Here is a 22,140-nt window from a genome sequence, read left to right on the forward strand (position 1 = left end):
GAAGTGCAGACCCTCTGCAGCCCCAGACAGGAACCAGCCGGCCCCACTTCGCCAGGAGCCGGGCATTCCCTGTATCAGGCCCAGCCTCTGCCCCAGGCGCATCCTCACCATTCTCCCCAGGGGCAATGCTCTCAGAGCCCCCGCGCTCGCCCCTCACCCACGGCAGCCTCCCCCGCCCAGTCTCTTCTCCAGGGCACTGGCTGGGGCCAGTAGAGCCCGGGTGGCCCTGAGGCTGTCTGTCTCGGTGCCCACCACGTTACTGCTCTCGCTTGCTCTTGTAGCCACCTGTCTATCGACTGACAAGGAAAGTGAGAGTGTGGTGTTCTGTTCATCTGGACGCCCAGGGCTTCTGGAACGAGGCCTGGCCCAGAGAAGAGGCCTTCAGGGTAGGACAGCAGGGTGGCTGGGTGAATGGCTGACTTCTGAAAGCCTTCTGTATATAGAGCAGTGAGCTCAGGAGGAGGGACGGGAGGAGCCCTAAGACATTGTTCTGGCCCTTGAAGGCGGGGGTGGTCTCTTTTCCAGGGGATTCAGGAAGTGGAAGCAAATCCAGAGTGGGCTAGAGTTGGAAGGGCCCTTAGCAGGACTACGAATAGCTGTCACTTACAAGCCGAATAGCTGTCACTTACAAGCCGTGCTGTCCCTCCTCAGCCAGGTCCGTAGAGCCATTATCCACTATCTTATTCAGCCCTCATGACCACCTTGCTGTCATTAAACCAGTTTTTACAGATAAGCCAACCGAGGCGTCGAGCACGATGAGCTCAAGGTCCTTCAGTGAGTAAATGCGAGCCTGCAGCCCGAGGCTGACTGTGCTGAGTGACAAATGAATGGTACAAGTACTGCTTCCCCGCATCCGTTCATGAGAGGACAGGAAGCCAGCCTCCCGGGACAGAAGCCTAACAGGAACGGTGGGGCAGCCACACGCGAGTCCTCTGGGACCCAGGAGAGCAAGACACCCAGGCTCAGGCTGAAAGGGAAGGTGGCAGCGACAGCCCCCAAACTACCTGGACGAGGGCACATTTGGGGCACATTAGAAGCCAGGGCAAGGCCTAGCGGACATTTGCCAACAATCTCCTTGCCAAGGACCATGCTTGAGCAAATATTAAGTACTGACTAAAGGGAATAAAAGAGCAAATGAATGCACTGATGGTAAGTGCTGGGGAATCAAAATGATTCATTAGAGAAAGGGTGTGTGTGTGTGTTGGGGCAGGGGGGCCATGGGACATACACTTTGCAGAGACGTTGGTTGTATCCAGGCTCTAGCTCTCATTATTTTGTGACCTTGGGCAAGTTCTTTACCCTTTCTGTGCCCACTTCTCATGTGCAAAATAGGCCCTGCAACGCTGGTACCTTTCAGGGTTATTATAAACAATAACATCAGAGTACTGGCTGGCACTACTGGCTGGCTCCTGTGTGGAAAATGAACTTTCAAGAAGCATCGGTACTGGGCCTGGTAACTGTGTGACACCCAGTAAGTGGTAACGCTTTTGACTGCCAGTTCCCTCAGATGATACGGGCACAAGGTAACCCATCCCTCAGTGGATGGAAGGAGCCCTGGACCTTGAGCCTGGTTAGCAATAACCAACATTTTGTGTAACTCAACTATTTACAAAGGGCCTTCATGTACCCTGCCCATCTCGGGACCCAGATGAGAAAGAAACCACAGAGATGGGGTGGCCACTTTACCTTTAGCACACTCTGTGGCTGGGAAAAGGCTCTTCCTCTCCTGGGCCAGCCCTGGGCCTACAGATGCAGGGATTCACCCGCCCACTCAGGCTTCATGGCCCTTGCAGCTTTGATAATCTGTGTTCTTTTTTGTACAAACTGAAATATAAACTAGATATATAGGCATTTACAGACCTTTGCAAACCAAGATGAAAAAACTGCACCTCTGATTAGGTGAAGCTTCAGAAAAGGGGAAGGAAGCAAAACTTCAGACAAGCTAGTTCAATGAGCCAGGCTGCCTGGTGGAGTATGAATGTGAAAATCTATCTTACCCAAACTAAAATCTCATGATACATACTTCCTATCGGTCCTGGCAAGGAACAGTAAAAAACCCATCACGCACACACAAATCGTGTCAGATTCCCTTGTCTGGTGCAAGTTACTGAGGAGCAAAAAGTCAGTCAGTCACAGGGACTTCCCACCTCAGAGGCTGTGTGACTTACAGAAAAAGGACAGCGCTGGCTTTGTCCCTGCTGCTCCAAATCATACAGACTTATCCTGGAAGCCCAGCTTGGGACCTACACTGAGGCTCAGCGAAGACCCAGGCCAGGCAGGCACTGAACCAACAAAAGGGAGATTTTCCCGAGAGTACATTTCCTTTGTAAGCCAAGACCCCTCAGAGACTTAAGACCTCATACACATGGCCTACAGGTAAGATAAGGGACCTTCAAGTAATTCTGAAAAGAGAACAGTCCTATCATATCACCCGCATCAGAAACAGCGCCTCCAAGATGGAAGTAGGTGAAAGCAGATGTGTCCAGGGATCTGAGGGCCAGGTGCAGGATCCACGAGACCTCAAACTGACACCTACCACAGAGAGTTTCCTTGCCTCTTCTCCAGCAACGTGGGCTCCCCCAACACACTCCTTCCCACCGTGAAGCTGACCGCTGCCCCAGGCTCTGGGCACAGAGGTTTCCTCTTAGTCCCAACCACCTACCCTTGCTAGGCCTATAGCAGCCAACCCCCCTCTCTGACCCAGCCCCTCCCTCCCTAGCACTGAAATTGGTTTGGTGGGGGCCAACTCCGGAGTGTGATCCAGAGATGCCTGGGGCTTCTACTGCAATTACATCAAACCCAAGGGTACAGGACAACTTGTCACCCCAGCAGCCCGGAGCCCTGGAGCTGGGCTGAAGTGATTCCAGATTGATGTGGGGAAAAAACACTCTGGATAAGTGCCAACTCCCCATTTCTCCCCCTCAGGTGGAAAAGGCAGGCAGCCTGGCAGGGAACAAGTGGGTGACCCATCAATGCTGGCAGGAAAAGCCACTTTCTAGACCTGAGGAGATATTCAGGGGCCGTATTTCCTGCAGACACGGCAATGGGGATTGGTTTTGCTTCCTTTTAATGTAAACAGAATACACAAACACGTTAAAAACCCCAACATGACACAAGAGAATACACAGAGATTTATATATAGGTATTTACAGACCCTCGCAAACCAAGAGGAAAAATGGCACCTCTGGTTAAGGGAAGCTTCTCTTCCTACCCCCTAACCCTGCCCAAAATCAAAGCACTGAGGCAGCTGTAGGAGCCTCTGCAATTGCTTCTGGATGAAACTTAGCAGGAGGCTGGAATGACATCAGAAACCTTCAAAGCAAAACCAAAGATTCCGACTTTCTGGCCCTGACCCTCCTCCTTGGCAGGCTGACATGCCAAGGATTTGTGTGTCTTGGGAAGAGTCAGCACGACCCCTGCAATTCAGATGCAAGAGCTTCCCAGCCCACCCCAGCTTTTCCCAGCCTTGGCCTGAATGAGAAATGAGCTGCAACCAACCATGTCCAAGAGAAGAGGGTGGGGAGGAGTGAAGGAAGAGAGGACCCCAAGCAGAGAGCAGACTGCACTCGGAGCAGAACGCTGGGAATCAACGAGGGGCCTAATCTGGCCTCCCCTCCGGCAGCCCAGCTCGGCCTAGGGAGGGCACGGTGGGGCTGTGCTGCCACCTGGAGGGAGGTGGGAGCACTGCAGCCACGGACCAGGACAGCCCCTGGGGCACCTCCAGGTCAGCCCTTCTTTCCTTGTCAGTCCCCTGCCCAGAAGCCTCACTGCAGCAGCTCCTCCCAAGAAATGGGCTTGGAGAAGACCTCCCTTTCTAACCAGAGGTCATAGTTCATCTGGAAGTCCTCAGGGAGGTCCACCCGCTGGCCCAGGACACTTTGCAGGCAGTTGTCCACAGGCAGGAAGTCTGGGTTGCTGTGGGCCCGGTCGTACCGCCGGGCGTTGAAGCGTTCGATATTGGCACGGAGGGCACATTCCTCTGCCTGGAAGTCCCAAGGCCGGGCATCAAGATCTGGGACAAAGCGGGAAGACATGTTTAGGAGCCGAGCCCTCATGGCAGCTCCCCTCTGGGTTCACCGAAGCTCAGGGCCAGGCTGACCCTGGCTCAAAATGCTGTCAGCCCCAAGCAGGAGACCTCCAATCCCCATCCTCAGGAAGACTGACAGGACTTTTTACTTCGATACAAAGGAAAATCAGGTGAAAAGAGAGAGGCCAGATCCACAGAGAAAGAGGCCACACTGCAGTTTGCGGGGGGGGGGGACCCAGCCAGGGAGAGCCACAGGAATGACACGCTTCTCTGAAGTCACATTCTCCCTGGCTCTCTGGGATGGATGGCAGGAAGCCGCAGAGCCCCTCATTTGCTCATTCTCTCAGTGCCCTGGCCACTCCGGCTCCACACAAATTCACAGGGCACTGGGGTGCTGATGTGGTTATTTGGCCGTGCGGCCGCAGGCAAAAAACCAGAATGACATGGCAGCGTGTTCGGGAAAGCCCAGGAAGAGCCCACTTTGCCTGGAGGCCGAGGCAGCCGCCCAGACGGGAAGAACACACGCGGATACCAAACAGTCACAGGTACGAGGGAGGCGCCCTGCCAGGAGCAAGAAACATGGGGGACAACGCGGCTAATGGGCCAAGATCCCTGCGTGTGATGGAGGCTGAGCTGAAGAGAAGCTGTATCGGATTACGCAGGAGGGGAAGGGACACTGGGCCAGCCTCACATGCCTTGCTTAAGAGTTTGGCTCAAATTCTAAGGGAAATCAGAAGCTAATGAAGGATTTTCCTCAGGGAGTTAGCACCACAGGATCTGCTTTTCAAAAAGATCACTGCGGGGACACCTGGGTGGCTCAGTCGGTTAAGTGCCTTCGGCCCGGGTCATGATCCCAGGGTCCTGGGATCGAGTCCCACATCGGGCTCCTTGCTCAGCAGGGAGCCTGCTTCTCCCTCTCCCCCTGCTCTGCCTGCCGCTCCCCCAGCTTGTGCTCTCTGACAAATAAATAAAATCTTAAAAAAAAAATTTTTTTAATAAAGTAAAATTTTTTAAAAAGATCACTGGGGCTCAGTTTGAGGCACTGACAGAGGGGAAGAAAAGGGGGCCAAGGAAGCCATCAGGGTCTGTGAGAATTTCAGTGATCAGAACCGAGGCAGTGGCAGTAGGGAGAGAAAAGATGGGCAACTGTCTTGTGACAGTTTCTGGAAAAGGAACACCTTCCAGGGGACAGAGGAATGGGGGGTGATCACGTGCGCCAATCCCAGGCAGTTTCTCAAAGTCGTTCTTGGAGCTCCTATCCGGATGCTAGAGAAGCAGGAACTGGACTCCGTGGGTTCCTCGGAGAGAAAGGCGCCCCCCTCAGCTTCGCGCCAGAGCCTTACCATTGCCATATGCCCAGTCGTCGTTCAGCCGATGCCGCACCTTCTGGTAGATGGCAGACATGGTCTTCATGTTGCTCTTCCGCCACTGCCGTCCCAGGTACTTGGTCTGCACCTTGAGCAGCTTCAGCACGTACAGCTGCATCATGGCCTGCTTCACCTTCAGGGCCCGCTTCAGGATGGGGGCCGACTTGAACACCACCAGCATCTGGAAGGGCCAGAGAGGGCCGGATCGAGGGCAGAGATCAACACCTGCACGACCACCTTGCTGCTTACCCCTTCTGGGGTTACAGGCAGGGGAACCAACCATCTCCATGGCCCCAGACTGAGGGGCTTCCCGGGACGTGGACTCCCACCACTAAAATCGTGGGTCATCGTGAAATCTGAGGGAAGCTGTGAACTCGCTCACCGGGAACGTTCCTATGCGCATGTATGTAAAATTTCCGAGGATCCACGGACCTCCCCACCCCAAAGGCATCCTCAGACTCAGGGTTAAGGGAGACTCCCAGAATCCTGGTTGTGTTACCACTGGATATTAAGAGGATATAGAAAAATCCCTTCTGTAAGTGTCCAGTGGCTTCAAGGCATGACTGAGCCTCTTCTAGCTTCCAGTTCAACTCAGCGAGGAACCAGGAATGAGCCGTTAAATGCAAGGACGTGGCAACAGTGAGTCGGGTGAGAAGGGGGTAGGGGCAGCAGCAAGCCTGTCCTGGGGACACCCTGGGAGGGGACACGGGGTGTGGCCCTCTGTCTCGACTTCCAAGTTGTGTGCCCGCTGACTGCACTAGCTCACCATGGTCCTCGAATGCTTCCATTTTGTCAGCTTGTTCAAGATCCGAAGCAAATTGATACAGGAAAAGAGGTTCCTCCAGCAGAACTGGTTATTGTCACCTGCCTCCTGCAGGGAGAACCCGGGAACAGTTATAACCCTCACGGCTGCAGCGTGCTCAGCAGTGTCCACGGCCCACACGCCTCTCTCGGAACTGCCGGGCCTTCCGCTCCTCAGCCCAGGAGGACTTCCATCCCAGAGCTTGGCAGGGGAAAGGGAGCTCCCTAGAATTTTTCTGCAGGAAACGTGGAGCATGATTTTGGGGACTGTGCCCTTAGCCCCCACAGCTGGGGCATCCGCACCCAGCTCCCTCAGAGCTGTGCCCCACGGAGATCCAGTGTGGGAGAGCAAAGCCACCCGACCAGGTGAGCCCTGGGTCACCAGCCCCTGAAGACCACGCTCCTGATGAACCACTCCCTATATCCACATCTTTCCCCTCGGCAAGCTCCCTCCTCTGGCCCTTCTATGCCATTTCGGTGCTTTAAAAGCCAGTCCTCAACAGTGACCTCCCATGTGAACACCTCTATCCCTGTGTCAGGGGAGGCAGGCCGTCCACCACCACCCCTCAGCCAAAGGAGTGGCCGGGGAAGCATACAGCCACTCACCAGACTCTCAGCGGTCAGCTCCGGCAGCTCGTGCACCACGCAGTGGGGGTAATCCAGGACAGAAATGCTGCGGAGAGCAAGAGAAGCTGGGCGCCCACCCTGAGCAAAGGCTGCGGGCTGGTGAAACAGCTGCGACAGGGCTGGCTCCCGGCCTTCCTCCCTCACTTGGGAGTGGAAGCAGGACTCTGCCTTGTGTGCACCCCCCTCGCCCCCCCAGCTACAGGAGATGAAATCCCTGCTACCAGAGAACTTGTAGGGTCCCTCTATGGCCAGAGACCATCCCGCCATCTTGTAAGGTCCGGAAACCCTGCCTTCCCCACAGCAACGAGCCTGGGGCCAGGGGGAAGATTTCTCAAGGCAATTAATGTACGCCAAGCCCCTAGTGGGGACAGTGTCTGGCCGAGAGCTCACGCTGCGGTGCACCATCAAACACAGCGGGCCCAGGCGAGGGGGGCAGGGGTAAGAGCAGATAGGGCCTTACAGTGCACATGGCGGAGGCCCTCAGAGAGCAGGAGGCCTGGCCAGTCTCCTCAGAACACCACCAAACAGTGAGGCCAGTACTGGAGCCCTGGATGAGAACCCTCCCACGTGGGCACAGACTGAGTCACCTGTGTCACTAGAGTGGCTACACTCAGACTCGACACACTGGCATTCTCCACAGCAGGGACCGTGTCTCGTTCCTCTCTGTGTCCTGAGGCCTGGCAGAGCGCTGGCTTGTAGGGGCTGAACGGGCTCAGGAGAGGCCAGCCAGGAGCCCTGCCATCTGGCCATACCCACCCCTTCCTGCTCCCTCATCCTTATCACCTGTTCTTGGCGGTGATGTAAGACATGATGTTTTGATTGAAGAACTTTAGGATCAAAGGGATGCAGTTGGCAAACACCAGGTGCTGGGCCATGTATTCAAACTGGAACAAACAGAAAAGAATAAGCATGCCCTTTAGGACCTCACCCTCTTTCCTCCAATGATAAAAGGGCTTGGTCAGAGGACTGTGTCTTAAAACATTCACGCAGAGCTCAAGGGGGTTTGAAGGTCAAGGCCTCGGTTCTTCACTGTCTAAGGCCCTGGCCCAGTGAACGGGAAGGAAGGCCCTGCAGGTACCTGGTAGACGTGGTTCAACTTAAAATGCTTGAGCAGCAACAGCAGGACAGCAGAGATGGCCTTAACAATGACCTCTTTGTGGCGGTTCACATCCACCCCCAGCTTCATGCTCTGCAACACTGTGGTGCTGGAAACACAATTCCCCGGGTGAGCCACCAGTGTGTACAGCACGGCCGTTCCTGGTGCTCACAGGAGAGATGGGATTCCTGAGCCTTCCCTGGGCAGAGGGCCCCGCTTCACCCCCCACCCCCACGGACATCTCAGAGATCAGGCCCGGGGCTCCTTCCGCCCGCCTCGCAGGCAATCCAGCTCAGCACAATGTATTTCTTGTGAGGCCCCTAACACATTCTTAGCCTGCTTCCCTGATCTCTCACAAAATGAACTTCTCCTTTTCAAGTTCTTCCTAAGCTTTTGCTACCATATGAACTTGGGTCCCTCAAAGTGTATTCTGTGGAATACCAGTACATTGAAACGTTTCATACTATGGAGAAAAAAGGGCTTTGGAAGTCAGATAAATTGAAGAAGCACTGAGTTAAATCGGTTTCTTAATTCAGGGCTTCTCACTGTAAATCTCTGTAAGAGGAGATTTAGTATTTGACTTGGGAACCCTTCTTCCAAGGATCATCATGATGGCCTAGTGTTCTCGGACACTCCCTTTGGTATTAGCCAATCCCTGCCTCCTCCCTCACCTGGCTATCACTGCCAGACTCAGACCCGGGTGGTACTGGCAGGCAGGCGGGAGGTCAGATCAAGGCCCAGGTCCTTCTCAAAGCAGAAAATGAGCTCCGTCTGTACTCTCATATCAAAGCAAGGTCAGTGCCACAGGGAAAAACAACCCCTAAGGATTTCACTAGCGCCCTGAGATACCCAAAAATATTCTGCATGCCAAATCACCAGTGAAGAGGAAAGAATCCACACCCAGCTCAGGTTCAGCTGTTGGCTGGTAAAGTGTCCAGAAGTTAAACCTACACCTCCTGGATGTCCTGATCACACAGCTTTCGAGGGAAGGTTTCGGGAAATGTCTAACACCACCTGATTCATTTTACAGAGGAGGAAACGACTTTTCCCCAGGTTCACTCAGTGGCAGACTTTTCCCAAGTTCACTCAGCGGCAGAATCCATACCAGAATCCAGGCCCACCACACTAAGCCACTTCCCCAACCGGTAAAACTAAACATTTAATCTGATACAGTTCCTTTCTTCTGAGCCAGGAATACCCTAAACTTAACCTACAGAGAAACTGAGCCAAAGAGAGAAACAACCTAGCAAGACTGGGACCGAGAGGAAAACACTTCCCTTTCCCCTCTACCCTGCGGCCTCTGACCTGCTCCATTCACGGGGACACTACTCACGGCATCTCCTCAGGCAGGACATCTGCTAGGATGTTGATTGAGTCCGTTTTGGCCTTTGAGGTGGGGGCTGCGGCCAGCAGGATCTTCAGCAGTGCGATCTGGGGAGAAGCAGAGCTGAGCCCTGAGAGGCAGACCTTCCGGAGGAGCTCAGGTGGGTGGCAGGAGGGGCTGAAGGACACTGGCAGGGCGTGCTCTCAAGGCCAGTGTACTGGGAACAGTCCCAGACCCAGAGTACTCCTGAGGAGGAGGCAACACCCCAAAAGCAGGAGCACTCACCATGTACTGAGGTAGGCTGGGAAGCAAGCCTTGGTAGAGGGTTTCTGCAGGTACTTGCTCGACTTCCTCTTCTCCCTTTCAACACAATAGGTACAAATACAAACCCCTGTCCCGACTGGTCTCCTGAGCCAGCTCGCTAGGTGGCTAGAGGAGCATCTGTAAGTACCGATGTAAATAACGACAGCAAACCTTGAATAATACAACGTGTGAGGCACTTGACCTGTAGTAACTCAGTTAATCCATACTACAACTCTGTGAAGAAGGTACTATTATTATTCCCATTCTACAGGTGAGAAAACTAAAGCACAGCGAGAGCCAGTAACTTGCCTAAGTGGCCACCTACTGAGTGGTGGAGCCGGGAGTCAGGGGCAGGTGATAGGCTCAGAGTCTGCGCTCTGGACCCCCACACAGACACACGCCACCCCTGCAGTGGGAGCGGGACTGGGAGCTTTGAGGGCAGGGCCTGGGGCAGCTTTGCGGTCTGGGCCCAGCGCAGTGCCTGGGAACGGCTGGGGGTCCGGTGGCTAGAGAAAGCCTCAGACTCACCCCCGAGAGAGGAGAGCGAAGGTACTCCTCCTCCATCTGTGCCTGGACCTCTGCAATCGACGTGTACTTGTGCTGGAGAGAGAGCAGAGAAACACCTCTCATTCTCTGGCCGAAGCCCCACACCCTGGCAAAGACCCCACTTGATTTTCTTCAGACACAATCTCCTCAAAGAGGGCTAAGTCACCACAAAGATCCCTAACTTAAATCCTGAAATATTTTTCTAAGTGGGCACATATTTCTTTTTTTTTCTTTTTTAATTTTTTCTAAAGATTTTATTCATTCACTTGAGATAAAGTGAGCATGAGCCAGGGGCGCGGGGGAGGGGGCAGAGGGAGAGGGAGCAGACTCCCCACTGAGCAGGGAACACAACGCACAACCCGATCCCAGGACCCTGGGATCATGACCTAAGCCCGAGGCAGACACTTAACCAACTGAGCCACCCCAGTGCCCCAGTGGGCATATATTTCTTAAACCCAGTCTAAAAAGCACACGATAGATTAGAAAAAAAAAACAAAGGAAAGGGTCTTTTCAGATAACCATAGAGACGGGAAAACTATTAGAGGGAGGGTCAAGGATTCAGAAATGCCTAGCAGCACAGGGCCCACCTAACTCACTTATACTACAAATCTCAAAAATAGATTTCAAAAACATATCAAAATTTCCACTTCTGACATCTTGTCAGGGGAGACACCTCTTCCCCACTCTTGATGTTTCCTCCCACATGGAGGGATATGCACGTGTAAAAAACCTCCACTCTCCCCTGCCCCTTTCCACACACCCACTCCTCCCTTCGCCGACTAGTGAGTATCGGGGAGGAACAGGACTTTCTGAGCCCAACCACCTTCTCTTTTCGCTTTAGAAAAAAGAAAAGCCTATGTTCTTTTCTGCTCCTCAACCAGGCTTAGCAGGGTTCCAGCACTGCCTGACCCTGGGTAGATGAGTCCACCTAATTCTGGAAGTAAAGCATTAGGGTGCATATCATTGCTGTGTTCTTATGCCTCATTGTCCAGTCACTCTATCAGCAATAAAGCTGATTTGATTACCATCTGCCTACTCCTCTATCTCAACTGTCTTAGAACTTGGACTTGGAAAAGGGAGAGTTATTTATCAGGCCCTTTAAAACTCCACCTATCAAGTACTATCTTTAATAAACTCTCAGTTAAGTCCCCAACAAAAACTCAGCTAAAATAAATAGAACTTACAAAGAGCTGTATTAAAGGGTATCGCCATGGTCCACCTATGCCTCCACCCCAGGTTCCTGCAGGCAGACAACAGTCTTCAAAAGGTTTCTCCCAACAGACTGCTCTCACTTTACTCACTTGGGACCAAAGTAGGTCAAAAGCTCATCCAAAGCCACCTACCTGTTTCAGAGTCTTGATGCTTTCGTGGATTGGCCTGGGCAGCCCCACCACTGTGTTCGTGTCACTGGAGAATAAAGAAAACCCTGTGTTAAGCCTAGACAGCAATTCGCCTCAATCCCTAAACACCAAAGGCCAGGAGAATGAACTCCCATTACCTTTCTTCAAAAGGATGTCAGATCACACTCACCTGCCTAGAGTGTAACCTATAAACTTGCTGCGGCTGGACTCCAGGAACATCTCAATGTCTTTCTCTCTGTCAAAGAGAAAGAACGAGGTTTTTATTAAATGTTATTTCAAGGTGTCATGGTCAATAAAACATAGAATGCCCAGAAACTGTGAGGCCAAAAAAAAGGTCTCCCACCATTGTTTTTCTTTTTAGGTAAAAAAAAAAAAAAAAAGGAAAGATAAACAGAAAAAATGAACAAATGAACTAAAATCTTCAGACTATTTTAACATCCTTTATAATATTGTTGGATCAATAACCTGAAACTATGTGTAACTAGTTTACCTGTAAAATTAAGGTGCTACCTCAAACTGAAAAGCATACTTTATTCAGCTAACAAGTCTGTTTTCAAAAGAATTTCTCAAATATTTAAAGTTACTACAACAATTAGACCTATCAACTACAGATATTTTCATGTGTGTCCTGGGTCCGTTTTCAACAACTGGCACACCCTGCATGAGGACTAGTTCTGTACTGCCGTCACAGATCACTGAAAACTGGGGTTTCAGATCGAGAAACTGACTTCTGTATCCTTTCACGTGTCCACCTGTTTCTTAAGTTGGTGCCTCTTTTTTTTTTTTTTTTAAAGATTTTATTTATCCATCTGAGAGAGAGAGCAAGCGAGAGAGCACGAGCAGAGGGAGGGGCAGAGGGAGAGAGAGAAGCAGGCTTCCCGCTGAGCAGGGAGCCTGATGCAGGACTCGATCCAGGACCCTGAGATCATGACCTGAGCCGAAGGCAGACCCTTAACCGGCTGAGCCACCCAGGCGCCCCTAATTGGTGCCTTTTCAAACAGATATCATTTCTATATATCCAGGTACCTTCCCACCCATTGATTCATGCACACATATCTCAAACAACTTAATTATGATTCTAAAAACTCTTCCTTAATCTTTAATTTTTCTGTTAAAAACCACATACAACTCCACCATGAGTGGAGATGGGTTCAGTTAAATGTCCTGGTTTTCATTTTTCCCTATTCCCCCTTCATGATAGTACGGCTAACCAAGAGTTAACTCATTATTACTGACTCAAGAGCCATACATGGGTCTCTCTGAACAAGTCCAGCACCCTGAGACCTCTGGGCCAACAGAGGGTACTTTAAGAGAGCTCCATCCCAGAGCCAAAGTCAGCCTGGCCCCACAGAGAACCTCCTGTGGTGACTCAGACCAGGTGCCAGGCCTGGGGGTGGGAGGCCTCTGGTTTCAGGAGCCAGAAGCGTGCCAGGAGTCTGAGCCTCACCTGACCTTGGGAGCCCACGGAAGCCCTTTGGGGCAGGTGAGCCTGTCAGTCTGAGGGTGCTGTAATGGGGGAGGCATCACTTCATCCCGCTCAAGGGGGAATGTCTCCCCCTCCAGACTGTTGTCATCATCATTCTCCTCTTCCTCTTCTCGAGAGTCATCAGCTTTGTAGGGATCCCGCTCGTTGAAGGCATCCAAGTTGTCCTGTTTTATCAGCGCCTGAAAATGGGTAAGGGAAATCAGACAAGCGCCAACCGAGCAACCATAAAGGGCAAGGAGGCTAGAGAGGCTGTAACACAGAAAGGTGGTAGGCAGAGCCAAGGGCAGGGGAAAAACCTGAGAGGAAGTCAAGGCTGGGCCCAAAAGACAAAGCCTTTCTTGCCCCAGTGCCTCAAAAGTGCCATGTTGTGAGTACCCACGATAAGCTGGACCCTGGGCTAGAGACACAGTGTCCCTGGCCCAGAGGCCTTCATTTGGACTAGCTGGTCAGAGATGATTTCCAACAACCCTGCTCACCCAGGGATCATGCTGCCATGTGCCGTGCACCTTGAGACCCTCGGGACTCACAGGGGACATCCGTCACCCTCACCTTATGCTCCCGACGGCCCCGCTTCTGCTGCTGCTCAATCAGGTCCGAGGCAGATGCCGGCGGAGAGGCAGCCCTCATGTTGCGGATCACCTTGATGCTGTCCTCAGGCAGCGGGGGGAGGCCCAGGATGGTGCGCTTCTCAGCCTTCATGCTCTGTAGCTCCTCAAAGCCACCCAGTGTGCACTGCATCGTGGACAAGGGACGGGGCCGGGCTCAACACCTCCACGAGTGGGTCGCCGAGCCCTGTGTGACACCACAACCCGCACCAATCTCTGAACAAGGGATTGATCACATGAGGATCCAATGACGCCAACGTGAGAGCAGAGAAAACAGACCAAGGGAAGGAGACATGCAGGCTGACTGAGCTAGTGGACATGCTTAACTCTGTATGTATGATATACTCTTGGTCGAGAAGGCAGACTGAAGAGCCTACCCCTTCAGGTTCCTAGACAAGTCTGTGAGACTCACATGCTCCAAAAGCTGTACATGCCAGTCTTTCAAATTGGGGATACACTTTTAGATACTCCAAAAAAAAAAAAGCTTCCTCTCAACATGCCCCTAGAAGCCAAAACCCCAGTGGTATTCAGCTTTTTCTCTGGCTTCAGTGAGGCTTTGTGAGGAACCAAGAGGATGTCTGACCAAAATAAAATGTGCACACCACTCTAAAGAGGGGCCAAACTCACTGAGCCTGGCTCCGCAGAGTTGGCCTGCTCTGCAAGGAGGACGTGAGCCCCGAGGGGACAAGGAATCCCGCCTACAGCTCCACTCTCTGCTGAGGTCACTCCTCCAAGTGGGAAGGGTGCTGGGCTTCGCTACTGACAATGGCCCCCGAGCCAAGGGTGCTAGCCAATCCTTCCCCAGCCAGAAACAGGCTCTACACCCTCCCCGGGGGAGACGGCACTAGCACAAGGCTCGCTCTTGCTTCCTTCAAGTGACCTCTGACTGAGGGGACCCAATTACACCAGCTCTACTTCTGCCTCCAGTGACTTCATATACTCCAGGTTCGGAAGCAGCCTGTCTGGGGAGAAGGCGTTTTATGACTAGAGAAGCAGCTTGCAGGAGTCGGGAGCCAACAGTCTATTCTGACCCAAGGGCCAAGTCCTCTTTGGCTATAGTGAGGCAAAACTGCTGTTTTGTTTTGTTTTAAACCAAAGTTTATAGGTTAGTTATATATTAAATTATATATAGTTTTTCACATAATTCAACATTTAAAAGGATATGCAGTGCAAAGTCTCTCTCCTGCCCTGATCCCTAGCAGCTGAGTTCCCCTTCAAGGAGGTGCTCACCAACACTGTCTTCCAGAGCAGCAAGAGAACTTTCTTCATGGGGAAGTGAGGGGCATGGCCGCTGCAAAATTTGGTCACCATCCCAAACAGCATGATGGCAAATGGTTCGTTGTTGTACAGGGGGGAACCTAGAGGTAACACAAAGGGATCAGGACCAGCAGGAACAAGTCCCTCCCCAAGGCCAGGAGCCTCAGCTCCCAGGCAGGGCCTCAAAACCCCAGGATCTGCAGGGCCCTACCCAGCTCAGCCCTGAAGGTCTGTCGCATGGTCCTCCACTCAGCCTTATCGCCCTCACACTCCTGGTGAACAGTCTCCACAATCAGGTACATGATGTTAAGCAGGACCCTGGGAACAAAAGCCAACTCATAATGGTGCAGAATGGGGAAGCAAGGGAGTGTCCTGGCTTCTCCACAGTCCAGCTAACAGGAGGAAAGCACGTGCACAAAGGCTAGTCGGTGGCAGAGGGCTGTGACGCAGAGAAAACTAAAAGTCCCACAGAGCGCCCCGTGGGGTGCCCTTTCTTGTCCTCTGCTATTAAGGGCATGACCAGATCTTACTCTGCTTTGCATTCCAGCATCGAGCTAAGTGCTTATCAAAGCAGGTGCTTCATCAATGGTTGAATGGATTAATATGAACAAGAATGGCCCAAAGCATTTCTGGCCCTAAGCTTCCTGGAGCAAGAGGAGCTCAGAGGTGGGAGTGAGCTGCGGAAGCAGGTTCCGGATCAGATGAAGCAGTGCAGGGTCAAAGCAAGAACAAGCAAGTGCCACCGTAATGGAGCGAAAATCGGGAGCCAGCAGGCAGCGCCCAGGGACCCGACCGCAGTGGGGAATGCCACGAACGCCCGGTCTGAAAACTCCCAAACTCACAGAGACAGATGCTAAGCCTCACAAAAATGGGATCTCACTGTTCAGCAGTTGCTATTACTTCCTGTGAGGCCACAGAATATCATGAAGGAGATAGGGGTCAAGCTGTGCACCCGAAGGTGGAGCCAAGGAGCCACGTCCTGTGTTTCCCCAAGCACAAAGTATCGCCAGCAGCAGTGTGGGCAGGAGGCCACATGTCACTGTGGCTCTATCAAGTGGCTCACCCTAGATTTCCTGTGGGTGGGGTCTCAGCCCGGAGCCCCACCAAGGGAGAGCCCCCTGCGGGGCCGACTCAGGGCAGATGGAGATCGGCATGCGCAGAAGGCGCGCACACACAGCGAGGGCCCCCGAAGACGCCCTCCCGCTCCCGGCTCTGATCTCATTCTCAGGAAGCCCAGGCTTGCTGCCTGCCTCACCTCAGGTCTGTGCTGTCGGCCAGGGAGATGGCCGGCTTCCTCACCGCACTGCTGCACGCTGCACTGTTGCTGCAGGAGAGATTTGGGAGTCAGGCCTTCCCCCAGGAAGGAAGATGAGGAGTTGCCCTAACAAGGGCCGCCCAGTGGGGGGACTGAAACGCTATGATGAGTGCTTCGACCGCCCGAGAGGCCACAGTTCAACCTGAGTGGTCAGAATAGAGCCTGGGACCACACCGTCAGCCCCAGTTGGCCCATTCACCCTTCTCAAAACCACTGAGTTCTGCCAGCTCTGTGGCCTCACCCCCTGCCTCCCCTTCCCTACTCCAGCTCCTCAGAACAACTCACTCTATCTCCATGTTCAGAAGCTCCACCAACGCATTGAACGTGCCCACCTCCAGGAGCAGAAAGATGTTGTAGCGCATCCAGGACTGCACGTCTGCCTCCGAGCTGCACTCTCCAAAGGTGCCTGCAAACACAGGGCACAGCTCATGGAGTCCCTCCCACTATCGGGCTGGACAACGTCACCGACGGTGGCGTCAGAGGGCCTGGGGGCCGGCTCAATACCTTGGGCGACGTAGAGAATTGCTCGAGCCACCTTGAGTCTTTTCTCCCTGGCAGTGACTTCCAGGCCATCCAGGAGCCTCATGGCATGGGTACGGTGCTGGTTGGTATCCAGCTCGGTCCATTTCTTATCTGTTACTGCAGGGCAAGAGACCAGTTACACCTGAGCCCAGAAAAATCCTCACAATGGAATGAACACAATGTTAACTCACCAAATTCAAGACTGCCACAAGACCAGAAAACTCAGAAAGAAAAGTTACTCTCTAGGTCACGCTGCTGCTCTACGAATTTCCAGACTGAAACACTGCTATTTTTGGTGCAATTTTAATCACAGAAAGCTTTTCCCCCCAGTACTCACACTCTGAAAAGCCACCACCAGAGCACCAGCAAGCCCCCCCTAAAGGTCACATGCGGCCTGGAGCAGTCATGGTTCGGCAGGTTTCTCAGGCCAGGCCAGGACGACTCAAGGCACTCGGGTGACCAAGAGAAGCCCTGCAGCTGTCATGGCACAGGGTCAAAGGAACCAAGAAGTGCGGAGAATCATCTCACCGTGGATCCGGAAGTCCTCCTCAAAGCATTTTCGATTCATCAGGAATTCTGGCCCTTCTGTGTAGCTGTAAAGCTCTATCAAGAACAAAGGCTCATCAGCTCCATGTCCACGTGCCATAGCAGGTCTCGTACGCAGCAGAGAATATAAGGCATTTGCCTCTAGGCCCCACTCTGTCCCTGAGTCACAGTGACTCCTGGACTATCCAGTTACTAAGGGGATCTTAGTGCTCCGACGTGCATAATGGAGAGAGTGCTGACTCCCCTTGCAGCAGATAATCAGAATGCCCGTTACACATAAATCCAGGCATTTCCAGTCCGGTGCACATCAATCCCACCATGCCACACGAGGTGGACTGCCACCATGGACATGTGTCTCTCAAGTGGCCATGACCTCCTAACTAGGACCTGCACTGTGGAGGCCTGAGAAGCAGCTCAGGCTAGCCTCACATGACACGTGAGTGGCAGCGGCAGACGTGCACAGATGCAGGCATGACCTACTGCTCTAGGAGAGACCACTGTCGCGCGGATAGCGTATGGCCAAGGAGCGTCACTGTCTGCGACTGGGCCACCGCCGACTGAGCTGACCACACAGCAGAGGTGCTTCACCAAAGTAAAGGAAAAGCCAAAGGTATGAGATACACAAAGCTTCAATCCCATAATTAACATGTTTATATACACATGTTTATACGAATGCTATATATGTATATATATCATTACTAGCTAACCAAAGGAAAAAATGAACTCCAAAATGACATTGCCTCTTAATTTTATTAAAGACCAATACAGAAAACAAACACCTCCAAATAGTAAGAAGGTCTGTGCTTTACCCGCGAGCTCTGCAGCCCACTTGTCTGTGTCAGCATATTCAAACTCGAGATCTGGCGACTCGGAATAGCCCTGCGGAGAAAAGCAGGCAGTAATGCCAAAGACCACTGTGAGTGCTTTCCAGAGGAAGAAATACATACGCGTCCAGAGACGCCGCTGTGTTACAAGACACCATTGCCTCCCCTTTCTGAGGTTTTATCACTTTTTGTCTCCGGGGCTAGCTCAGGTTTCCCTATTAAGCCCTTGTAGAGCACCTTCCACTTTCCTTTAAGAGCACAACTTCTCATTATGTACCAGCATGGGTATGTGTTTCCTGTCTGCCTCTCCATGAGACTGCAAGTTCCTTGAGAAGGAGAACTTTGTCCACTCTGCTCACCAGTAACTTCACAATGCCCAGCATGCTACCTCGCCTGAATGAATGAATGAAGAGTTTATAGTCAAATAAACGCTTGTTAGATAAATGAACACAGAGCTTCTATGTATTCTGCGCAGTGAATGACCCGTTCCACATGGTGCTGAGATGCCGGAAGCCTCACTTCTTTCTGGCTAGTAGTAGGCCATCAACAGCTCAGGACAATATGAGTACTGACATTCTCAGCTTTCCTGCCCTTCTCTCAAATTTCAGTGAGAACTGACAGAGAAGGCGGCAGCCTAACAGAATGGTCTCCCTCCCACACACAGGAAAGAATGTGACAAAGAGAATCTTTTCACTGCTGGGGATAGGTGATCACCGAGAACACACCATCTTGAGAGCCTTGTGCCGGGAAGAGAGAAGAGGTGATGAAGTAGGTAAGGTCCTCAGGCTTAATTACAAGCTACTTGGGAAGACAAAGACCAGCCACAAAATGACATAACAAACCCACAGACACTGAAAAACATGAAGAACTCTACACTGTCAGAGGCAACAGAGTGTGTATACTTTCATAAGTTACTGAGCTTCAGTTCATTTATGCAATGGGGATGACGAAAATCTATCTTGAAGGTTTTTAAGGACTAATCAGAATTATGTAGTGCAAAGGGGGCTCTCATCAAGAGACGGCTCCCAAGCATTGCTCAAGCTCCTAGCCTACTGATTCCAGCTAGTCCCCAAAGAGCTGAGTGCAGCACCGGCATCTCTAAGAAAATAAACTGAAACAGATCTCTCAGCTTAAATGTGTTCACTGGCTGGCCTTCCACATGTTGTATCTATATGGAAATTAAACGGTAGAAGGAGAAATTTAAATCGCATCAAAGGGTATTTATTTGCTCTTTCAAGGCTACCTAGGAAAATTTTAAACTGTTTTTAAACTGTAACTCCTCTCCTGATGAAGGCGGGTTCACCCCCACCACTTTCATAATCCTTCATCACCCCACCAGGCAAAGGCTCCTAAAAAGTCAGTTTCATTGCTTTTTCAAATAATTCACCTTAAGCTCAGAGTACCTCTATTTTGGACTTGCCAAATTTTGACACGTTTTACCACAGCTTTGCACTTGCCAACAAAATACAAAAGCTTGAGAGGAAATGATTTCACATATCAACCTTTGGTATGACCTGGTATACTGCGTCTGGACAAGGAGGAATTCCCTCTCATTAATAAGCGCCTCACTGCTGATCAGCCTCTGAGTTATCGCTGGTGAAGGAGACCTCACAGTAAATACTCTGGGAACGTACTGATTAAGAAGCCCTAAAATGCTGCGACGTGTGTGTCTTCATTCATGAAAACTACATCGGGAGGGAGTGGGAGGAATTCTTTAACTCGGGGTGAGGTGACTAGTCAGCTTCAGACAACCGGAGGAACAGCCCACTAGCAAGAAAGGGAATGTTGAGCCCTACTGCTTGATTACAGTGTGTATTTGTGATCGTTAACAGTTCGGCATCGGGCGCACTAGGCACTGTCAAACTACGGCCTGGACCTGTAAATAGCTAAGGTCAGACTGAATAGGGAATGGTACTCCCCCCTACTCGCAAAATCTCCGGGCGCGTAGTACTATTAGTGATAATTAGCTCCGTCCGGCTTCCAGCTCCCTTCCCTGCCCACACACGCAGCCCACCGCACGCTGCGGAGCCCACAGGACAAGCCCACAGAGATGATTAGGGGTCGGGGTGCAGCCGCCCGCCCCCTGGAGCGCACGCAGACCACTGACTCCTCACCCCCGAACTGGGGCCGGGAGCGGCTTCCCCAGGGGCTGGGGCCTGGAGGCCGCACCCTCAGCCCCGGCCCCAGAGAAGCAAACGAGGAGTCGCCGGCCCCGGGAGGTTCTGGCAAACAGCGAGCTCGGGATGGGACCCCGGCTTCACGCCCCTGGCACCGGGGCTGCCAGCCTTGCTTCCTGCTCCTTTCGCTGTAAAATGACAACTCTCCCACCGGGCCCTTTCCAACCCTCCGGGAAGCCCAGCTGGAACCCGAAAGCGGCCCCGAGCCCGGGTCTCCCGCGGCCACCCGCCCGGTGCTATACGCGCCCCCCGAAGCTCCTGACCTCCGAGTCTTTGCGCTGGTTGCGGTTGAACTCCCGGGCTTTGCCCCCGGGCAGGAGGCCCCCGCCGGCCCGCGGGGCTCCGGGTGGAGGCTGCGCGGTTGCCGGTGGCGGAGGTGGTGGCGGCTGGGGCTGTTTGTTGTTCATGATCAGTGGGCCGGGGCCGCCGGCTGCCGGCTCCATCTTGGCTGCTCCACACCCCCGGCTCAATTCACGGACTGTAGCCGTGATGCAACTCTCGCGTGATTTCCTCCAGGAACCCTCCCTGGTCGCCATATTAGGTGTGGCGGCAAGTGCTGGAAGCCATCTTGGCTGCCCAACACCTCGCGAGATTGCCTCGGCCGGGACTCCTACCTTTCTCTGTCCTCTTGGTTTTCGCCCCTTTTCAGTACTTGTTTAGGTGCAGTTTTATCTGTGAGTACTCCCATAGCTCCTTAGGTCGGTTTAGTTGCGCCCACCTCGCTTTAACATAGCTTTGCACTTGTCACTGTTATAGCTCTGTTCAAAGCTTAGGGGATATAACAGTGAACAAAATGGACACGATCCCAGTCTTCACGGAGTTTACACTCACCTGGGGGAGATATGCTAAACAAATGAATAAATCAATAAAATAATTAGTGTTGTGACAAGCATGCATTCATCATTCATTCAACAAACAATAAACGTCTCTGTGCTTCCAGGCGGTGCGATAGAATGGGGCACACATCAAGTTCCTGCGCTAATGGTACCTGACATACTAGCGAGTAGGACAGAGACACAATGAACGATGAGCACGCAAATAGGATATTAGAGAAAGAAGTGCTGAGAAGAAACAAAAGGAAGTGTAAGGGATTAGGAAGTGGCAGTGGTGATGGGACGCATGGCTATGTTAGGTCGGACGCCCAGGTGAGGCAGGCCTGAGAGTACGATTTAAAAAAAAAAAAAAATGAGCTCTGAAGAAGTGAGAACCATGCAAAGCGCCCTGGAGCAACTTAAGCAGAGGGACCTGTGGTCGGTGTAGCAGGTGAGTGAGCCAGGGGAAGAATTGGAGGAGGTGAGGGCCAGATAATGCAGAGGAACATAAATGCAGAGCATGAAAAGAATTTTGAATTTTATTCTAAGTGAAATGGAAAACCATCAGAGGGTGTTAACCAGGGAGCTGTCATGGTCTAATGTATACAAGACCAATCTGGCTGCTTTTTGGAGAAGGGATTAGAGAGTTGAGAGTGGATGAGGGTAGGCAGGTTCGGAGACTTTATAGATGACAATGACGGTGCTTGCACCAGGATGGAGTTATGATGTTTCTATATTGTGTGGGTAGATTCTAAAGGATTTAGTGAAAGGCTGGAATCCTATCAACAAGATAGAGTGGAGTAAAGGATGAGTCCTAGATTTTTGGCTTGAGTAACTAGGTGAGTGGTTGTGTTGCTTATTAAAATAGGGAAGTCTGAGAGAAAGAAAAACAGGTTTAGGAAGAAGATCAAGATTTTTGTTTTGGACATGTCAAATTTGAGATGCCCAAATTTAAAAAAATTAAACTCCTTAGGGGTAACGTTTGATAATTACCTGTTACTATGCTGTGAAGTCCTTAAAGGCATTTTCTCCATCTTTGTCTCTCCGGAGCTCCATCTTGGCTACTCCAGCTCAATTCTCAGAAAGTCTCCGTGATGCAACTTTTGCGAAATTTCCACCACCCAACTAGTAGGTACTTTACAAG

The 22,140-nt window shown here is 52.0% G+C and overlaps 1 protein-coding gene across 1 annotated transcript; it reads right to left on the minus strand.

Moving 5' to 3' along the window:
* Positions 1–3,050: 3,050 nt before the first annotated feature.
* On the minus strand, positions 3,051–20,664 carry STRIP1 (striatin interacting protein 1). The gene is made up of 21 exons (XM_032421880.1): positions 20,448–20,664; positions 17,993–18,062; positions 17,166–17,240; positions 16,620–16,754; positions 16,401–16,521; positions 16,056–16,124; positions 15,012–15,118; positions 14,774–14,901; positions 13,488–13,670; positions 12,900–13,117; positions 11,622–11,687; positions 11,435–11,498; positions 10,074–10,145; positions 9,528–9,602; positions 9,252–9,349; positions 7,901–8,027; positions 7,606–7,706; positions 6,802–6,868; positions 6,161–6,265; positions 5,371–5,575; positions 3,051–4,012 (listed from the first exon to the last, which is right to left on the minus strand). The coding sequence occupies exons 1-21, from the start codon at positions 20,625–20,627 to the stop codon at positions 3,765–3,767; spliced, it is 2,514 nt and encodes an 837-aa protein (XP_032277771.1). The 5' UTR covers positions 20,628–20,664; the 3' UTR covers positions 3,051–3,764.
* Positions 20,665–22,140: the final 1,476 nt, after the last annotated feature.

Source organism: Phoca vitulina, unplaced genomic scaffold, assembly GCF_004348235.1.
Source record: "Phoca vitulina isolate PV1807 unplaced genomic scaffold, GSC_HSeal_1.0 scaffold2, whole genome shotgun sequence".
NCBI lineage: Eukaryota > Metazoa > Chordata > Mammalia > Carnivora > Phocidae > Phoca > Phoca vitulina.